This window comes from Gordionus sp. m RMFG-2023, chromosome 2, assembly GCF_954871325.1.
Source record: "Gordionus sp. m RMFG-2023 chromosome 2, tfGorSpeb1-WG-v2, whole genome shotgun sequence".
Lineage (NCBI taxonomy): Eukaryota > Metazoa > Nematomorpha > Gordioida > Chordodea > Parachordodidae > Gordionus > Gordionus sp. m RMFG-2023.
This window is the reverse complement of record NC_088776.1, coordinates 39,365,368-39,386,702: the sequence shown is the minus strand read 5'-3', so window position 1 is coordinate 39,386,702 and position 21,335 is coordinate 39,365,368. Positions and strand designations below refer to the sequence as shown.

The 21,335-nt window shown below is 25.0% G+C and overlaps 1 protein-coding gene across 2 annotated transcripts in view; it reads left to right on the top strand.

The window, feature by feature from the left end:
- LOC135923263 (transcriptional coactivator YAP1-like) overlaps positions 1-831 on the top strand; it is a 30,455-nt gene extending 29,624 nt beyond the window's left edge. Inside the window, exon 6 of one of the 2 annotated variants that reach the window (XM_065457918.1) lies at positions 320-831. In XM_065457918.1, coding sequence (XP_065313990.1) covers positions 320-408 — 89 coding nt within the window. In that variant the 3' untranslated portion in view covers positions 409-831. The remainder of the gene's footprint in view (positions 1-319) is intronic. The other variant, XM_065457917.1, reaches the window with a different exon arrangement.
- Positions 832-21,335: the final 20,504 nt, after the last annotated feature.

The window sequence follows — 21,335 nt, the reverse complement described above, 5'->3', positions numbered from 1 at the left end:
CCGGATCTCTAATTTTAATTAATTTAAATTTTTTTAAAAATCTTACCAAGGCGAACTTTGGATTTTTTTGTAGAGTTTGGAAATAATCTTTTATTAATTTTGAAGCACATTTTATTTATAATAATATTGTTATAAAATCTGGGCGGTTAGGAATCTTAACATGAATTGACCTTTCGTTTTTCAATAAAATGTTCTTAACGTTCGTAGTAATGAACTATAGTTGATAAAAGCAAGTGGTTTTACATAATAAATTTTTTCCTCTTGATTTAGCGATTTTCTATTTTAAAAAAATTTATTAATATAATCAATTTATTTTTAGTGCTCCCTCAAAACATCCAACTCAGGAAAAATATTAGGAACCAGAGAAGACCTCGTCACGGACCTAGATATAGAAGCAGTACTCAATAATAGTAAAGTTGATCTTTTAACTTGGCTGTAGAAAAAACAAATTTTGTTAAATAAAACAGAATATAAATTTATTTTATATAAATAAATGTCACATAGAATGTACCCTTTTTTCCCCTCTGAGAATTTAAAGAGGAAGTGTTTCTTAAATATTTTGTACAAAGCTGCCACCTGTTTATTTTTCTCCGGCAATAATTATATATATGAAAATTATTATTTAGTAATTATCTTATACTAAATATTGTTTCAATGGTGCTTTATTTTATAATTATTTAGCTCGACCAATATATATTATATATCTTGTTCCCTTTATATCATTTTTACGTCCTTTTTTAAAATAATAAAACTGTTTATATTATCTATGCAAACAATATCTCTTTTTTTATCAACAATTTTATTTATACCCTGGTTTTCATATAAAATTATTTTTAATAATTAGAGAACCTTAATCATGTGTTTTTTTTAAATGATTATGGCGATATTTTTTATACTCCATTTATCACAACATTTTTTTATTGGCATTTTTAGCTAAATTATATATAACATAGTGGATTTTGTAATTTATATATTAACCCACTGCATTCATTGTCAGACATTTTTTTAAAGATATTTATTATTTTTTAAAACGAATATCTATTTTTATTAATTTTATTTATCAAAATAATCAAAATAGGATCATTTTTTATAAGCTCATGTATATATAGTATATTATAATTTTTTTATTTAAAATAATTATGAATTTAAAAAAAAATGACAGTGACCTTGTATATAAAAATAATTATAACTAAGAATTCTTATTTATCAAAGTTTTCCCACGTTAACCCGTTTTATCATTTATAATGTTTTCCCTTAAAACATTTTTAAACTTCTAGACCCTATAAAAAACAGTAGAATGTAATTATATTGTAATACAATAAAGACGATGAATTATAACTCCTCCCCAAAATTACTGATATTTTTTTAACGAATTTTATATATCGACATTTTTTTGTATAATCTAAGAAAAATACTTTATATTTATTTATTCTGATTTTACTAGACATCTATTTATGCTAGTAGCTATCCCTTCAAAAATGGCGGAGCGAATCGGATATTTCTCCTGCAGCTAACCCTCCAAGAATGGCGGGCTACTCGGATATTTCTCCTTGATGGATGAATCAGAAATATACTTTTATTTTGATGCTATATGATTTCTTAATTTTCGATTATGTAATATGTTAACAGTATATTAGTACCTTCAATACGAAAAAATAATTGGTACATAAAGACCATCATCAAATAAAGGATAAAATTCTGATTTATTATCATTCGTGAAGGGGAAAATAAATGAAATAGAAAATATAATATCGAAATGTGACATAAACGCCTACGATTCAGAATTTTCTGGTTTATATCTGGAAGAAATATTTTCAGTTCAAACATCAACGATATATTATCTGAGCTGAGAGATTCCAATTTTAATTTAAAAATTTTTGTAGGTAAAACAATTATTTCATTTATTATAATCAAAATTCTTGAGTTATACAAGTTTTTATATTGTTCTTAAATAACATATTCAAATTTATAAGGGATACTTGTCTCTTATTCTTAAATTTAGCTTTGTGTAGGAAATATTATTTACACAAACCATATAAATATATCTTGCCATAATGCATTCTAACATACAGTTTTCAATTTCAAATATCTCATTTCCTCTTCATCAAACAATGAATACTTATAATATTCTAGATATAAGCCAGAAAACTCTGAATCGTATACGATAATGCCACACTTAGTTTCTTTATCTTATATTTCATTTATTTTCCATGATTTATATTTTTTAGTTATTTTTATTAGGAGAGAAATTGCAATTCATCAATTGAATTAATCAAAGCCCTCGCTTCCGTCCAAAAACTTTTTCAGATTTTATTTTAAATATTAAATAAAACTGCAATTGCCTAATAGTTAAAATCCTATATCTTCTGTTTTTGCGCTTGACCCTTTAAAAATTTGCATATTTCTTTATTAGGCCTATAAATATTCATCAACAAATATTTGTGAGAAAAAAAATACCGATTTGATTTTATGGTCATTTAAGATTTTTGGAATTTAAGATTTTAAACAATATTTATCATGCCACTTTAAAGGCCTACCATAAAATTATATAAAAAATTTAATCGAAGCTAACTTAAAATTTACATTAAGAAAGATAAGAAATCTATCTATAAATTACGGATATTATATATTAGATGATTAGAAGCTATACTTGAATTTTCCATCAAAAATAACCTTAACTGATTCAAAAATTAGACTAACCTTAGCCACACATAAGGCCATCGAAATGAGGCAGATAGATTTCCCTATTATAATTAAGAGAGCACATAATGTGAAGTAATTTTTATTAAAAAAACGAAGGTAATACGCTTACACAATATCATACTGGATTGATTTCATTATAAAAATCTTTTAAAAATGACTTAAGTGATTAAGCGTGCATAGAAGCAAAGCATTGCTTCCCTTGTAATTATTCTTAAATAAAATTAATACAATCTTTATACTATCTTAAAAAAAAATATAATCTTTATACTATCTAAAAAAATGAATATACAATTTTTACGACGTTATTATTTTACTACCTTAAAAAAATTAAATATTTTTACGTGATAAAACGCATCGCCGAGAAGCCCTTTATACGTTTGTTGGCAAGCCGTACTCATACACAACAGTCCGAAGAACTGTCATTTAAAACGTCTTTAGGCTGAGATGGGGAAAATGTAAGATTATGCCCGATAATCTTACATATATTTAATTACTTATAGCAAGGGCTGATTTCAAATGCTTATGCTAAATAAGTAAATGCAGGATGTTAGTATTATGAATAAATTGAAATTAGTGTTGACCATCTAGAACATATATAATAAATTACATTTGTCAATCGTATCTCATCTTCTCCTTTACTTATAGTGAATTTTGTAATTCCATTGAATTCTCAATTCATTTTTTATAAGGAAAAACCGAACCTTAGATCATTATATAAAATTAAATATTATCTTTATTACGTTAAAAAAAAAATCGAGAAGCAAATTTAAAATTGCTTATTTAAATAAAAGGAAAAAATTATGCTCATATTATATATTTACTTTATTCTTTTTATTACGTTAAAAAAATAAACATTGGGGATCAAATTTAAAAATACTTTTTTTTAATAAATAAAGAAAAAATAATGCGAATCATTCTTTTATTGTAGGTTTAAAATTAAGGTTGGAGAGGCAAATAAATAGAAAAGAAAAAATTTATTTTTTAAATAAAAAATTTCCTTTTTTAAAAATAATTAATTTAAAATGTATAATAATTGGAATTGTGTCGTTGATTATTCGTGTTATCTTTTAACTCGAGAAATTTGGAAAAATAATCAAAACTTTTCAACCTAACATTAACTCAAACTACCGCAAGTGAAGAGTAGGGATTTTCATATTTAAAAATAATAAAAAAATTATTTCAGACGCGCTCTAATCTCTTATTGATTTCAATTGAAAACAAGTTGCTAAAAATTAAAAATTTAGCAAATTATTTTTATAATTTAGTTAACGAGTATTTTACTCAAAACAAATTCTGCTCATTAATAAGTCGTAATATTTTGTATGGTTTTGCAAATGGAAATTTTTATCTTTTCTATGTAAACTTCACGCTTTAAATAATAGTTTTAGTATACTAGAAAATGTTGAGAACAAGTATATTTGCTGTTATCCAACATTATGCTAGTGTAGTATGCATATTATTAAACAGGCAATGTCTGGACATATATCTTTTTTTCAATATAGGATATTTATATTTTTTATTAATCTGGTCAAATTAAATTTTGCAATGCCTGTTTGGCCAATTTATTAAATAGCATATTAAAAATTTGTTTGACACTTCGGGAGCGATAATATTAGTCTTTAACCATTAATTTTTGATACCTGGTATTAGGCCTATTCAAAAAAAATCGATTCGAATAATAAATTATTTTTTTTATCCGAATACGAATAATCATTTATTCGATTCGAATAAAACGAATTATTCGGAATATTTAATAAATTGCTTTAATAAATCTAACATGTGTCATTCCTATTTGATGACCTGCCAATCTGACAGGTGATGTGTTAATAAAAAGACTAGCACAAATTTAAAAAATCTTTGTAGTGAAAATTAGGAAATTCGATTTTTTTGTCTGCGGAAGAAAATGGCTGATGTTGAATCGTTTTAAATAATATTCCTCAACATCCAGAATATGAGTGAAATAAATGACATGAATGAAAAACATAATCCAAGATTCAATATCTCTTCATTTCTCAAGATTCAGGCTATTTTTTTATTTCATTTAATCTTTTTTTTATTTATAGATTCTCTTATCAATCTTCATCTCATATTACCACTTACACATTAATGAAATTTTTCTCTACAAGATACTCAACTTGTATATTAATTTTGAATCATACTCACAATTTTTGTCAGATCTTATATGACAAATTTATATATATATATATTATCCTTTCATAAACCAAATTAAGAAGAAAACCAATTATTATATTCAAATATTTAAATATCATTATCCTAACCTATTTCTAATCTCCAATCCCTATAAATAACTCTATCTTTATTTTTTTCCCCTCCCTTAATGAATTCATTAATCACTAAATTTATTATCTCATTCTTTTCTTCCTATCTCTATTACCTATTAACCACTATTTCTCAAAACCTTATCAATTCCTTTAATTTAATTTTTATAATATAATAATTTATACCTTCTTTTTTTCGCTCCCTTTTTTAGTCTTATTTTTTAATTATCTTACAACTAATTAACCTTAATCTTAATAACATTACATTCATCATGTTATTTTTTAACCTTAAACTAAATTGACTGCTTTTTCCCTTTTCTTCTAACAATTATCAAAACATCTGCTTTCTTTTTCTTTTACCTAACAATTACTAAATCTTAATTTTTCTTTATTTAATCCAAATTTTTTTTCCAAATTACCAATTTTTTTTTTTAGTCTACACTTCTATTACCTATATCATTATTACTTATTTATTTCTTATTTACATATTGAAATGTATTCAGAACAATAATATAAAGTGATTTATTTCATGTAATAAAATATATTTATATGTTTTTCTATTTTTATCTATTATAATAAATTGTAGCTTAAAGCAAATATAATAAATCAATTTATTTAAATACATTACACATATCTTTAATAACACCTTTTTTTTCTTACTAAATATAAATTTCTAATTCTTACCCTACTATTAAGATATATCTTTATCAATTTAGTGGATACCAGCTTTATCCACAAGAGATAGGGTAAGCTCTCTTAAATTTAACGGGCCCTGACAATAGGGCAAATTACTGTCAATGTAGTGGATCCTTGCTTATCCATGAGAGGTGCCGTAAGCCCTCTTAAATTAAACAGGCCCTGACAGTAGGGTAAATTAACTGCCAAACAGTGAATGCAAATTCACTGCACTGGAGACGCCCTCTATAGGATGGTGGAGTGCCCACTTAATTGTGGGATGTCTCCCCAGTATATAATAGGATATGAAGTGAAGTGAAAATTAATGCAACATTTAAATTTTTATTTGCTGTATATTTTGCATCTCACGAGAAGTTTATTTTTTGAATTACATAATAATTGTATTAAATAATTACAAAAACCAAAGGTATATAAAAATATAAAACATCTCTACACTATATTATTGTTAGCTAGCCTAATTATGTTAAAAGAGAATGCTTCTGATGAAATAATTATGCTTGATGTTGAAGTTGACAAAATTTCCTCACAAAAAAGAGCGATTATATATGGGATCAATATCAAATCAATAAAGACTCCGAAAAAGCTGCTTGCAGTCATTGCAAGAGTATTATAAAATGTAAAGGCAAAACAACATCCCCTCTTATTAATCATTTTAATAGTTTTCATACACACCTCAGTAAAAAGTGTATTAAAATGACATTTGTTTAGAACCTATATCAATTAATTTTAAAGATAACTTGCTAAAATTATTTATAAATGATAATATAACATTTAAAACTGTTAATTCAAAAGATTTTATAAGTGATCTTGATTTCTCTGTAAAATCAATAGCTCCAATACTTAAATTGCATATGTATAATACATTTGCAGAAAAGAAAAGTTGAATAACATAATTTTGGATTTCGCTTCAATAAATAATGCACATTCAGGTGAAAATATATTTAAAGCCTTTGTTAAAATAATTAAAAATTATAATTTCGAGAATAAAAATTTAATTATAACTTTAGATAATGCAACTAATAATAAAACATTTATTGATATATTTCTTTAAAATATCCTTTAATGAAAATAGGGCATATCCGATGCTTTGCCCATATAATTAATTAATTTCCAAAGAAATTTTAAAATTTTTATATCTTTCTATTTTAAAACTGAGAAACATTATTAGAATAATTCGTAATTCTCCTACAAAGTTAAATTTATTTTTAAATATATGTAGTTCACTACACCCTCTGCTAAATTTTTTTAAACCAAAATTGGATTGTGAAATAAGGTGGAATAGCACCTACCAAATGATTGAAAAAGGTTTATTGTTAAAACATGCTATAACAAAATTAGTCGATGAAGTAATTAATCCTTAATATTAAAATTCTTCAAGAAAAACTAATATCAGAGGTAAAATAAAATTTATAATTAGGGAATAATATAATACTTTGTTAACATCTAGGAGAAATGGGAGGATCTTATAAAAATTAAAGCTATCCTAGCCTTTATACGAAACTACAAATATGGTATGTGAGGAGAATTATCCTACTTATAATTTGGTTATACCTTATTATATTCTAATTCTTGACCACCTAAAAAATTGAAAAACCTGGTTTCCATAAATCCTTTATCAATGGTTTCAAAGTAGCCTATGATAAATTGTTGGGCTATTATAATTTTACTGCCGATGATGCAATAATAGCCACAATATTGGATCCCAGGCTTAAAGTAGAATATTTTAAATTATATCTGTTTATGATATTGATATATCCAAGCTAACGGATAAATTAAAAGAGATTTACAACAGTTATACAGTTAATTTACCCCCATTTAATTTAAATAAATTGATTTGATTTTATAAGCTGATAATTATAACTATCAAACAAATAAGAATGAAATTCAACAAAACTGACTAGACATTGTTTTAAACAAAATAATATTCAACTGTGTGAAATAGATTTTTATCTTAGTGAGCCAGGAGCAAAGAGTGACACTGACCCGTTAATGTGGTGAAAGACAACAGCGTCTACATGAGCGGGATGGGTAGGAACAGTTCGCATCCTATTTTTTTGAGGGGGTAGGATAAATTTTTTGGGGGGTTATATATTAAATTTTGAGATGAAATAGGACAAAATTTATTGCTGTAAAAATTAATACTTTTATTATAATAATATTATAATACAATTATCGACCAAATCTATATATTGCAATTGCAAACAATCATACACATTGTTTTCCAAATAAAACTTTCTGCTATCCTTTTTAATTTAAAAGGTTTAGATATATCAGCAAGCTCATAATGCCATAATAATTACCTCATTGTAAATAATGAAGGTTTCAATTGAATTTATTATCTAAAAAATAAATTATTTATATTCACAAAATATCGATAGTTGGTAGTAGAGATAGATTAATTGAAGTTATCCTTATAAATTCTCTGAAAAGAGTATTAATATAATTATAAAGGTGGAAATATAATAAAGTGACACCGCCGCCGAAGTAGGCATGAATTTTTTAGGGGGGTAGGCAAAGGTTTTTGAAGGGGGGTTTGCATCTAGTGAAAATCCTGTCATGTAGACGCTGGACAAATGCATATCAGATGGTTGAGCAAATTTTCAGAAAATTGTATTCAGATACAGATACTTTATAAAATTTTGTATTTAAGATACAAGATACTTTAGAAAATTTTTTAAAAAGTATTTTTAAATAACCTACTTGTAGATTGTATATCTATTTTTTCGATTATAAAACATAAATGAAATATGTGATATGAAAAGGAATAAACATTTATTAAAATTAATTGCATTTTGATATATAAATTTAATAAAGAATTTAATATATTTGGATTTAGATACGTTCTTTTTTGAGCAAAATAAGCCACGCGTTTAAAAATATTGTTCACCACCTGCTTAATAAACCGGTTTAGGAGTTTAACAAAACTAAGAAAATCGGGGTATAGTGATTGACGGAGTGACTATGGTAATCTTTTGGGAAATGTTTTAGCTTGATATATTTTGCTTTTAATTTCAAAATGCGGGTAAAAAAAATAAAAAAAATTTGCGATACCGATGCAACAATTGTAAATAATATTCATAAATATCTCCCTGAATATAGATATATTCGTAAGTATCGATTATTAAATCCATAATATTTGTATCGATTATTAATGATTGTATAAATTTTAATACTATATTTCGATTTAATGAACAAAACGGCCTCAATTTTAATTTTCTACAACTTATATTTAATTTTGAAATCAATAAATTATATCAATATATTTTTCCCTATATTTAATCTAAAAATTTAATATAACCCCCCCAAATTTACCTTACTCCTAACCTACCCCTTTTAAAAAATTTGTAGGCAAAATACTCCGACCCCCTTCCCTCCCCTTATCGAGACGTTGTATACATATTTTAGAAAAAATTATTTAAAAATTCCTATGAAAACAATCAATCCCTTATTAATTTAAAAAAATAATAATATACATACCTCCCAAAGAAGCGGCAACCGTTGTCAATAGTGCAATTCATGGGTTCACATAATGTAATGTAGGATGTATAAAAAAAATAAAATTTTATTATCTTTCAATCCATTTAAGGAGTAGAAGACATACGGCACTGATTAATGCATAGAACATTAAATTAGTTTTTTATAATTTTGATTGATTTATTGATGGAGAGTAAAAATTAGTTCGGTAATTTTTATAGTTATTAATGTGGAATAAGTGTATTGAATTAATTATAATTTTAAAGAAACAGTTAATTTGAATATAAAATTTGTAAGGATAATTGAAAAATTATAAAGGTAATTGAAAGGTTTAAATTGTAAGCAAATTAAAGGACAATTGTATAAAATAATTATCGATTGTTTTTAAATTTTAGTAGTATAAATATAGAGATCGAAAATGAAAAAAAAAAGAAGAAAGAAAAAGAAATTTTGTTTTATATAATTTTTAGTTTGATTTTATATTTTTCGTTTTACGTTTAGTTTATCTATGTTATTGTGGAATGATTTTGATTACCTATATAGTGAATAAATTATTTTGCTTCTTCAATTCGTGTTCATATAAATAATATGTTTCTAACAATTAAGATCAATAATTATCATGCATGAAATTGTTGGATAGTAAAATTAGTTTCGGTAATTTTGATGGTTTAGGATCATTAATTACCATGAGATTGTGTTGAATAGATAAAAAAGTTTCTTAGCTATGTTTTTTTTATAATATTAGTAATGTTTATAATACACATCATATTTTTCCATTTTCAATATTGTGCAAATTAATATTATTAAATTTATCTTTGAAAGAATAATTTTTTTAAAAATTTTTTTATATTAATTTAATTTTTTAAAATGAAGTAATTATTCCATCATTATTTTATATTGTTGAAATTTCTCTCTAATTGTGTCACTTGATTTCGAAAAATAATGTGATGGAGATTGAGCCATTCAGTAAAAAGGGGGCTAATAATTCTGTCATAAAAAGAAGATGTTTACGATGCCAGTATAAGGATCATTTTATAGGCCAGTGCTATAATCGCCCAGGAAATGGAGAAATAATGTACAACTGCCCAAAACTGAGACGACCGATTAATATGCTCCCGTTATCTGACAGTAGTCGAATCAATAAACGGTTGTTCCGTACCCAAACCTGCTGTAAGGGAGCTGCACAATTCGAAGAAATTAATAAAAGACCTAGATGATAAAAAAAATAACCGATCGAAACAACTATCGATATGATATGGGAATGCTTTTTTGGAATAGTTATCTTGCCTATGGCATAACCTGTTGTTAATAAATGATATCGGCATAAATTTTTTAAATTATCTTAAAATTATATTATAATAACCTGTGCATGCTTAAAGAGCGGGCATGTCACAGTTCTTGAAATTTTTCTAATTTTGTATAGATTATTCATGTATTTAAAATAAAATGTAAATCAAAATTTTGCTGATTTTTGATTGGATATAGATTATTATGTAAAATATTTTTAGAATATACCAAAAATTATTTATCGATATTTTTTCAAAGCGATAAATAACAAATTCAGCTTAATAGTTGTGTCGTGTGCTTCCAAACAAAAATTTTTTATAATGCATACGATTTTACTTTTATTTTAATAACAAACTAACTTGATTTTTTTAACGATTAAATGGCGTCTAATACGAAAAAATGAACAAGTAATTATTTTTATATTAATATTCAATAAATGAAATGATTTAGGGGAAATTTTATATCTAATTTGATAAATTTTGAGGAGGCTCATGACAATTTATGGAACCAGTAATGATAATTATTCTAATAGATTATTAGTCGATGAACTATGGACATTATGTGCTAAAAAGTAGAACAAGATTTTATTTTGAATCACCTAATTTTGACTATTTTATAACAAGAATTTTTAATCAATAGACTTTTTAATTAAATACTATTTAAGCATTAATATGATGTATGAATTTTAATAATTTATAATATATTAAATAATTAATATATATTTTAATAATTCAAAACAACATAAATCTTTATTTAAATAAAATTATTATCAGGGTAAAAAAAGATCCTTATGGAAAAATATTTCGATAAAATGTTGGAAATCGACAATGATCCAGATAGAATATGGTGCGTGTCTTTAGTAGATAGTGTAAATAAAGTACCAAGTGAAATTAAAGAAGCTATGAAAATAAATGTTCAAACTATCATTTATAATTATATAAATAATTATAGTACAAAATGTTGATGATATTATAAAGAAAAATTGGTAACTCACTGAAACTCGGGAAATTTTTAATATTATTATTTTTTTATATTTGTTTTAAATATTTAAAAAAAAAATTTTATTAAAAAAATAATAAATATGTGATCGTCTGGATATTGGTGGAAATCTTTTTGTGAAAATTTTCACAATTATTTAATTTTACAATAAAAACGGAGTATATTATTTAAAAATTTTAAAAAGGCGTGCGCTATGATGCTATTAAGTTAGGACTATTAAATCAAATACTAGTTAATCAATTTATTTGAATAAATCTTTTTTTGTGAAAATTTTCATAATTCTTTAATTTTATAATAAATCGGAGTATATTTAAAAATTTTAAAAAGGCCTGTGCTATGATGTTATTAAGTTAGGACTATTAAATCAAATACTAGATAATTAATCAATTTATTTGAATAAACATAATATATAAACAATGATAATATGGATATATATAATTTTAAGAAAAAACAAATATAGTTTTATATAAATTTATATCATCTAAAAATTTAATTAATTTATTTAAATTTGACATATTTTTAATATTAAGAAAATAGAGGATTCTTGCCTTAAGATCCCTCCATAAACGCTCTACGTTGAGTATGGGTTATATATCATTTGATTTGACCGAGTCATGATCATTTTTCATTAAGATTGTTATAACTTGGAAAAATATTAAATTTTAAAATTTTTCAATAATTAATTTACCCCTTCTATTAATTCTTAAAACTTTAATAAAACTTTGAATTATTATTACACACCAATATTCAGACGATCGCATATTTATTATTTTTAAATAATGTAATAATGTAATGATTCAAAGTTTCATTACTCAAAAGTTTTAAAAATTTCATATTTTTTTGTGAAAATTTTCACAATTCTTTAATTTTACATTAAATAGAATTATTTAAATTTTTGTATAAAGGCGTATGCTATATTGGATGCATCAATCAAATACTAGATAATTAAGCAATTATTTTGAATAAACATAATATATAAACTGATAATATAGATATATATAATTTTAAGGAAAAACATAAATAGTTCTATATAAATTTATATATTCAAAAATTTAATTATTTTACTTAAATTTGACATATTTTTAATATTATGAAAATAGAATATTCACATATATATAAATGAGAGGAAGATTTTCTTCCAGTTCTGGAGATGCTCGCCTTAAGATCTCATAAACGCTCAATACGTTATGTATGGGTCGATATATCATTTGGGTTTATAAAGTTTCTACTGTGATTGACCGAATAATGATTATTTCCATTTTCATTAAGATTGTTATAACTTGAAAAAATATTAAATTCTAAGATTTTTGTGATCGCATATTTATTATTTTTTAATAAAAAATAAATTAAAAAAAAATAAGTAAATAAAATAATATTAAAAATTTCCCCAAGTTTCAGTGACTTACCGAAAAATTAAATAGTTTTATTTTTTTAAATTCTGTTACAAATTATTTTTTTGTTATATATAAATGGAACAAAAGAAATATGTACAAAAAATTTAAAAAACAACAATATTTTTTAATTTTTATACACATATCTTATTTAATAAAATACGAATTAAGAATTTATTCCTTATTGATGTATTTATAGAAAATGGGGTCGGCAGGTATAGGTGGTTTATAATTTTATTTTATTAAATCAAAAATTTTTTTTTTTTATTATTTCATCTTTTATTACTCTCTTGTAGATAAAAAATTTTGACTTTATATTCAACTTTGTACATTATAAATTTGAATATAAAAAATAAGTATATTTTTATTTTAACAAGTAAAGAAAGAATTTTAAAGAAAAAATATGTAAAATTGAAAAAAATTTAATATGTTTTACGAATACTAGGAAAGAAAAGTTAAATAAAATATAATATAATATGTTTAATGAATACTGAGGTATATAAAAAAAATAGATAAATTAAATAATTTCATCTTTAACAGTATTCCATAATAAAACAAATCTATTTTACATAAAGAAGAATTAAATTAGTTAAGGAATGAGGATTAATAATGATATAAACAACTTATAAAAATAAAATTACTATGTATTTCTTTTTATCTCATAATAGATAGTTTAAATATTTTAATGAGTTGAACTATCCTCTTTTAACTTCAGCCAAACAATCTTGGCTTACTCTAGTTCTTGAAGGATCCGAGCAGTCAGTTTCCAGTCCCCTAAAGAGCTTTCTAGTCCCTATGCTTCAATGTGCATTTGAAAAACTTTGTTTGTGTGCCGATCTAACTAACCTTCAACTACTCAGAAACGCTAAAAAAATCCTAACGGCCATGAACGGCTAGACGCGATGCCTAGTGGAAAAAAGGAAACGTTACTCACAAACGACGAGTTTCAAATTGCCAATGGCCATAGGCTTGGTTGTCTTATCCCTTTTGTTGACACCTGTGCTGCCTGTAATAAGTAGGTTGATCCATTCTCTAGACATTGTTTTTCTTGTCTCAAAGTCAGTGGCCGTTTTCTGAGACACGACAACCTAAATAGGTTAATCGGCAAATCTTTGATTTCAGCCGGTTTCCCCAATAGCTTGGAGCCGTTAGGTCTCTTAAATGAGAATGGTAAGCGTCTCGATGGCATGTCTTTGACATCTTGACATAGCGGCAAAAGACTTGTCTGGGAGGTCTCATGCCTAACCTCATTTCCGGCTAATGAAAACACTGACCTCTTGGAACTCCAAGAAATCAATAAATGCAATAAATATAGGTCCCTTCTTAATTTTTTTATTTTTATTTTTTAGCGTTTTGGGGAACCCCGGTCCCCAATCCCTAAAATTTTAAAATCAATTGGGTAGAAAAATTTCAATAAGGACAGGGGTTAAAAACGAGAACCTATCCCTCAAACAAAAATTCAATTCGAAATCTTAAAAGGGATCTACAAGTGTTTCTTGGAAACACTCCCCATTCCCTCCTAGTTCTTCCCTTCCCTTCCCTTCCCTTCCCTTCCTTTCCTTTTATTGTTTTGTTATATTATATTATAAACACATTAATATTATTAAATCCGCAAGTTGGCGCTTATTGTTTTAAAATACTACTATATAAAATAAAATAATTTAGAAAATTTATATATATCAGATTTAACCCACCAAAACATTGAAGGTTCATTTCAATAAGCTGAATTACCATAATACACATTAGTGTTGTTAAACGACTCAGCCGAGTAGGCTTAACTACCACTCAAGTCGAGGAGTTTTGAACTTGATTCGTGAACTCACATTCCTATTGCTTTTAGTAAAATACATTTTATCCTAATAATTTTAAATTTAGTATTTACTTAACATTCTTAGCTAAAAAATAAAGGTTAAGATTTACCAAAGTCTAACAATTTATACAATGGACATCGTTTTGGGGTAAAGTGGCTATGTGTAAGCCGGTTTAATGTTCTGTTTGATAAAAACTGTAAAAAACAATTATTTGGCATAAAACGCCTTATTTATATAAAAAGAAATTAACGAGCAAAAAGAAACATTAAAAAAAACGTTTGTATGTTATATTCTATAACAATTTTAAAAATATTCGCAATGTTTAAGAATATTTAGAGTGTGCAATTTTCTATATGCTAATTAACAAGTTTATCCCAGGGATGTGAACCCGGACCCGGACCCTTTTAAAAAGTGGAGGGTCCAAGGGTTCAGGGTGTTAAAAATTTTAACTTTATAATTGATAAAGCAAGGGATGTTGTAAAAAATTAATTTAAGAATTCCCACAATTGTTAGAATATTAAAATCCATGAAAATGTAAATGGCAATTTTAGATTGCACAACAGGTCCTCTATATGTATGATGCTAGGGCGATTATTAAGTTTGAAAGATTTCTGTAATGATTTTATCACAGGAGCATGTGAAATCATTTTGTCAGAAGATGATTGGAATCAAGTAAAAGAGCTTACTAGTGTGCTGGTTCCTTTAAAAATAACAACATTAAGAGTGCAAGCAGAACAATTATGTTTATCGGATTTTTATGGCATATGGTTAAGATGTCGATTAGAGTTATGGAGATTAACAAGTTCTTTTTCAAATGAAGTATTAGAAAATACGAAAATAAGAGAGCAACAATATTTACAAAATAGTGTTGTATATGCTTCGATATATTTAGACCCGCGATATCAGGTTTTATTAAGTAGTGAGCAAAAACAAATGGCTATAGACCATCTTGAAGATTTATGGCATACCCAAAACTCTATTATTTACAATACATTGGTGGTTACAACAATATCTACTGGTTGTAGCGATAACATTGATAATGATAACGATATTGATGATCTGGAAATTTTAATATTAGATAGATAAAAAAAATATTAAATTATCATCTGATAGAAAGGAGCAGAAATATCTATTGTATCTTTAATAGAAAAGTTCTCGGAAGTTATGAGAATAAATAGAGATGCAAACATTTTAAAATTCTGGGAGGAAAATTCTTCAAATATACCTTTTCTAGAATCGTCATGGCTGTACCGGCGACACAAGTACAATAATTTATGTATTATAAAAATGACTATCTATTTTAAGTAAGCGTAGAACGTGGATTTTCATCGTTGACTAATTTACGTGGAAATCCGAAGGATGATATTTTAGAAGATATCATGATTGTGCGATTGAATAAAATATTTAAAATATAAATTATCTCATTTCGAATTTTAAATGTGTATATATTAAAGTATAATAAAAAATGAATGAAAAAAAGTCTTATTTTGAGTCATTATTTTTATGTTTCCTCTGAACCCGGACCTGAACCCTGGACCCGGGTCCTTTTTAAATTTATTACCGGACCCGAACCCGGACAATTTTTTTTTGTCGAAGGGTTCACATCTCTGTTTATCCTTGTATTTTTAATTTTCCTTTAACTTATATTTTATTTTCTTTTAAAACAATATTTTTAATTTTCCTTTAAATTATATTTTATTTCTTTTAAAACAATATTTTTAATTTTCCTTTAAATTATATTTTATTTCTTTTAAAACAATATTTTTAATTTTCCTTTAACTTATATTTTATTTTCTTTTAAAACAATATTTTTAATTTTCCTTTAAATTATATTTTATTTCTTTTAAAACAATATTTTTAATTTTCCTTTAACTTTTATTTTATTTTCTTTTAAAACAATATTTTTAATTTTCCTTTAAATTATATTTTATTTCTTTTAAAACAAAATTTTTAATTTTCCTTTAACTTATATTTTATTTTATTATAAGGGATATAGAATCATGTGGGATTCGGAATCCCAACGTCTTGAATCCCCACGTTTTATTAGGGATCTTTTTTTTAAAATAGTTTTTTTAAAAATATTTAAAAATTATTCCGAATCCCCATGAAAAAAAAAATATATAATTACTTTTTCTTCTCTTTTTTGCGGCTGTCACCATATAATTAAAAGGCCAAAATAAGGGATTTAAAAAGAGAATTTAAAAAAAAGTAAATAGTATAAAATTAAGGCATATAATAAATGAAAAGGGATGAGGTTAAGACATTTTTGTTTTAAAATATATTAATTACTTTTTCTTCTCTTTTTTTGCAGCTGCCACCATATAATTAAAATGCCAAAATAAGGGATTTAATAAGAGAATTTAAAAAAAGGTAAATAGTATAAAATTAAGAAATATAATGACTGAAAAGGGATGAGGTTAAGACTTTTTTGTTTTAAAAAATATATTTATAAAAAATCCGAATTATTGCAACAATTATTCATTGCAATATGGCATTTCGTTGAACATTTAAGCAGGAACCCGAACCGATATTTATAACGGTTTAGTTTGGTTACGGTACGATTCAGTATATAAAAAATTATAATGGTTACGTTTTGGTTACGGTTCTTGAGAAGACATTTATATAAAAGTTCCGTTCGGTTCATCTAATTATAAAGGTTCATTATTGTTAGAATTTTTTTTTTATTGAAGCAACACCATCTTCTAATTTATTTTTATTATAAGCATCTATGAATTATATATAAAAAAAATATATAAGATTCAAAATAACTCATTTTTAAACATATTATTTGAACTTGTAATATATTTTCAAGTATAAATGGATTCCTTTTTGTTCGTTGTGACGATAACACAAAAAGCCCTTTCTATAGAAACTTGTGTTGCGGGAACCGCCAGTACTATAAGAGCACGTTTATATAATTCTGGATATTCAAATTATTTCCATTTCTAAAATATAAAAACTAAACCGGTTTAACCCTTTTTTATTAAGTTTCTTTTTACTCCTTCAAAAAATCATTATATCGGTTCGGTTACGGTTATGGTTCAGATATTTATAACAAAAATAAATTTTTTTAAAAAAAATAGGGGAATTCGGAATCTTTTTTTTTAAAAAACAATTAAATTATATTTTTTTGCCGCCTGGCTGGCACCAGAAAATTTTATTTTTTAGAGATATTTAATATGTATTACTTTTATGCTTTAAATCATTAAATACTCGAAGGCAATATTTTGTTTCATGCCCGAAAATTCACGGTGTTTTTAAATTTTTCAAAATTTTAATGCTATAATTTTTTACACTTTTTTGAATTTATTCTATTTATTTCTTTAATTCCATAATCCATAATAACAAAAAATAAATATATATTATAAATCCAAATTTTTACTTAGAAAAAGAAGAATGTCTATTTTTTTTATTTCAATTGTGTACGCCTTTCCTCTAATAAGCGATTGGCTACAGAAAATAACCTTTCACTAGAAGCTGAATTTGCCAGGGCTGACAAAATTTTATTCTCTAATTTTCTCAAAAAAGGGAAATAATTTTCCTGTTTCCAAAACTTCAAAATATTGCCATTGTTATTTGTTTTATTTTTTAAAATTTTATTTTAATAATATTGATATTGGTATAATTTTTAAAAAATGATAAAACACTAAAATATTAAAACTATATAAAAATATGTAAAAATATATAAAATTACTAAATAAAAATATATATTGGTCCTTAGCCTTTTTTTTAAAAAAACATTTTGATAATCTCAACTTAAAATTTGTTCGTTGTTATAAATAATTTAGTTTTAACAATCTTTAAATGTGTCTGACCTTATTTGGCTCAACCTAAAGATACATAGTATTTTTCCTTATTCATAATTGATTTTTAAAAACGGCTAACTCAATATTACATCCATGAAAATAAACCATTATAATTTTTTATATACTTGAACCGTTATAAATGTTCGGGTCCCTGCTTAAATGTTCAATGAAATGCCATATTGCATTGAATAATTGTTGCATAATTCTGATTTTTTATAAATTTATTTTTTAAAACAAAAGTCTTAACCTCATCCCTTTTCATTCATTATATGCCTTAATTTTATACTATTTACTTTTTTTAAATTCTCTTTTTAAATCCCTTATTTTGGCCTTTTAATTATATGGTGCCAGCCGCAAAAAAAGAGAAGAAAAAGTAATTATATTATTTTATTTTTTATTTATGGGGATTCGGAATATTTTTAAATATTTTTAAAAAAAGATCCCGAATAAAACGTGGGGATTCTGAATCCCACATGATTCCTTATCCCAATACGACACATATATATATTTAATTAATGCATAATAATAAACAAGAAAAATAATCTAATTTAAAAATAGCAATTTTTTTTATAATATATCACAAGAATGAATGCGCATGCGCAAAAAATCATATAATCACAAATAAATATTCTTATTATACAAAAGGACTCCACGCTAACACGATACACATAACACTAATTTTAATAATTTTTTTCCATGCCCTATTGTAAAAATCTATATATATAATCACCGTAATCAAGAAATGAACGTTTTCGTATATCCTTAATGTTAATTTTTATTTTTCTTATCAACTTTCCTATCTTCTTAATGTTAATTTTTATTTTTCCTATCAACTTCCCTATCTTCTTAATGTTAAATAAATCGATGGAGACTATATCTCTCTAATGTTAAATTTTAAGAAAATTTTATGTACATAACGGGATTCGAACCCATGACTTAACATTTTAAATGCAAACGTTCTTCCCACTCAGCCACCTTCTATATTAAATTTTGTAGTATAATCTTTCTTATATATGTTATTGTTTATGCAATTTTATTTTTCTTGGTTTATTAATCTTTATTTTTATTGGCTTATTAAGCTCATATTTTATTGGTTTATAGTTATTTATTTTATTTAATTTTAAAATCAACCATTTTTTATTTTCATTAAAAAAATCGTAACGAAATGATTACAACAGGACATAATAGTACATCTGCCAAAGGCCCCAAAGACAGTAATTAAAAAGATGTTTAATTTTTATAGATATTATTACAGAATAAATCACCATCAGGTTGGCACAAGATTTAAATCATGTTTGAGCTTACCTCTGGTTATCAGAAAATAATTTTAAAGTCTCAACTGACCCATACTCAATCTGCATTTCACATGTTGATATTAATAACGAAATGATTACAACAGGACATAACAGTATATCTGCCAAAGGCCCCAGCATAATTAACTAAGCAAACTTTATTTATTTATTTGAGATTCTTAAGATACAGTATATTTAAAAATATAGGTAGATATTGATAAATTGGTATTGTATGTCATTTCCAGAGTTCAAATATTGTTTGAGATAAAATTTTTATACTGGCATATTTTGAGGTGGTAATATGATATAAATTTTTATTTTTCAATTGGCTAAATATAATTTAAATTTATTTGTTAAATCTAATTTATGATTACAACAGGACATAATATTACATCTGCCAAAGGCCCCAAAATATAGGAGACAGTAATTAAAAAGATGTTTAATTTTTATAGATATTATTACAGAATAAATCACCACCAGGTTGGCACAAGATTTAAATCATGTTTGAGCTTACCTCTGGTTATCAGAAAATAATTTTAAAGTCTCAACTGACCCATACTCAAACTGTATTTCACATGTTGATATTAATAACGAAATGATTACAACAGGACATAATAGTATATCTGCCAAAGGCCCCAGCATTTAGTTTAATTATTTTCTTTATTAACTAAGCAAACTTTATTAATTTATTTGAGATTCTTAAGATACAGAATATTTAAAAATGTAGGTAGATATTGATAAATTGGTATTGTATATCTTTTCGAGTTCAAATATTGTTTGAGATAAAATTTTTATACTGGCATATTTTGGGGTGGTAATATGAGATAAATGTTTATTTTTCAATTGGCTAAATATAATTTAAATTTATTTGTTAAATCTAATTTATAATAAGTACTTAGGATTAGTGAGGAAGGTTAATTTTCTGGCATGGGAAGATATTGATAAATAGGTATTTTAAACTATTTGCAAAGTACCCATATTGTGGTTTAGATAAAAAAAAATTTTTACTACCATATTTTGCGATGGTGAACGTATATTTTTCATAAAATTTTATGTAAGGAGTTAATGTTTTACAGCGACATGCTTTTGATCAGGTTATCCTGGCTATTGCCGATACCTCAATTACTATCAGATTTTTCTATATAGATGCTCCTGGTGGATCAGGTAAGACGACATATCTTTATAATACTCTACTACACTATCTTAGAGGACAACAAAAAAATGTCTTACCCTTAGCTACCACAAAAATATCCTCCATACTTCTAACCTGTGTAGATTGTCCTGGGTTCAATTGCAACGATTTTAATCTTCCATCTCCTGACCCTATCACTCAATCTAATTTATATGACCCAATAATAGAAGCAGATGTCGCAATGGTAATGTTAGCCAATCCAAATGTTTTACAGTGTGACATGCGTTTGATCAGGTTATCCAGGCTATTAACGATACCTCAATTACTACCAGCTATTTTTATATAGATAATGGAAAAAAGAAATACTTTCAATCTCCTTATTTAATGGAATTTACTTCCAAATTTTAGAAAATTCACTGAATGTTCTCAAAAAAAATTTTCCTGTAATAGTTCATGATTTTTTTA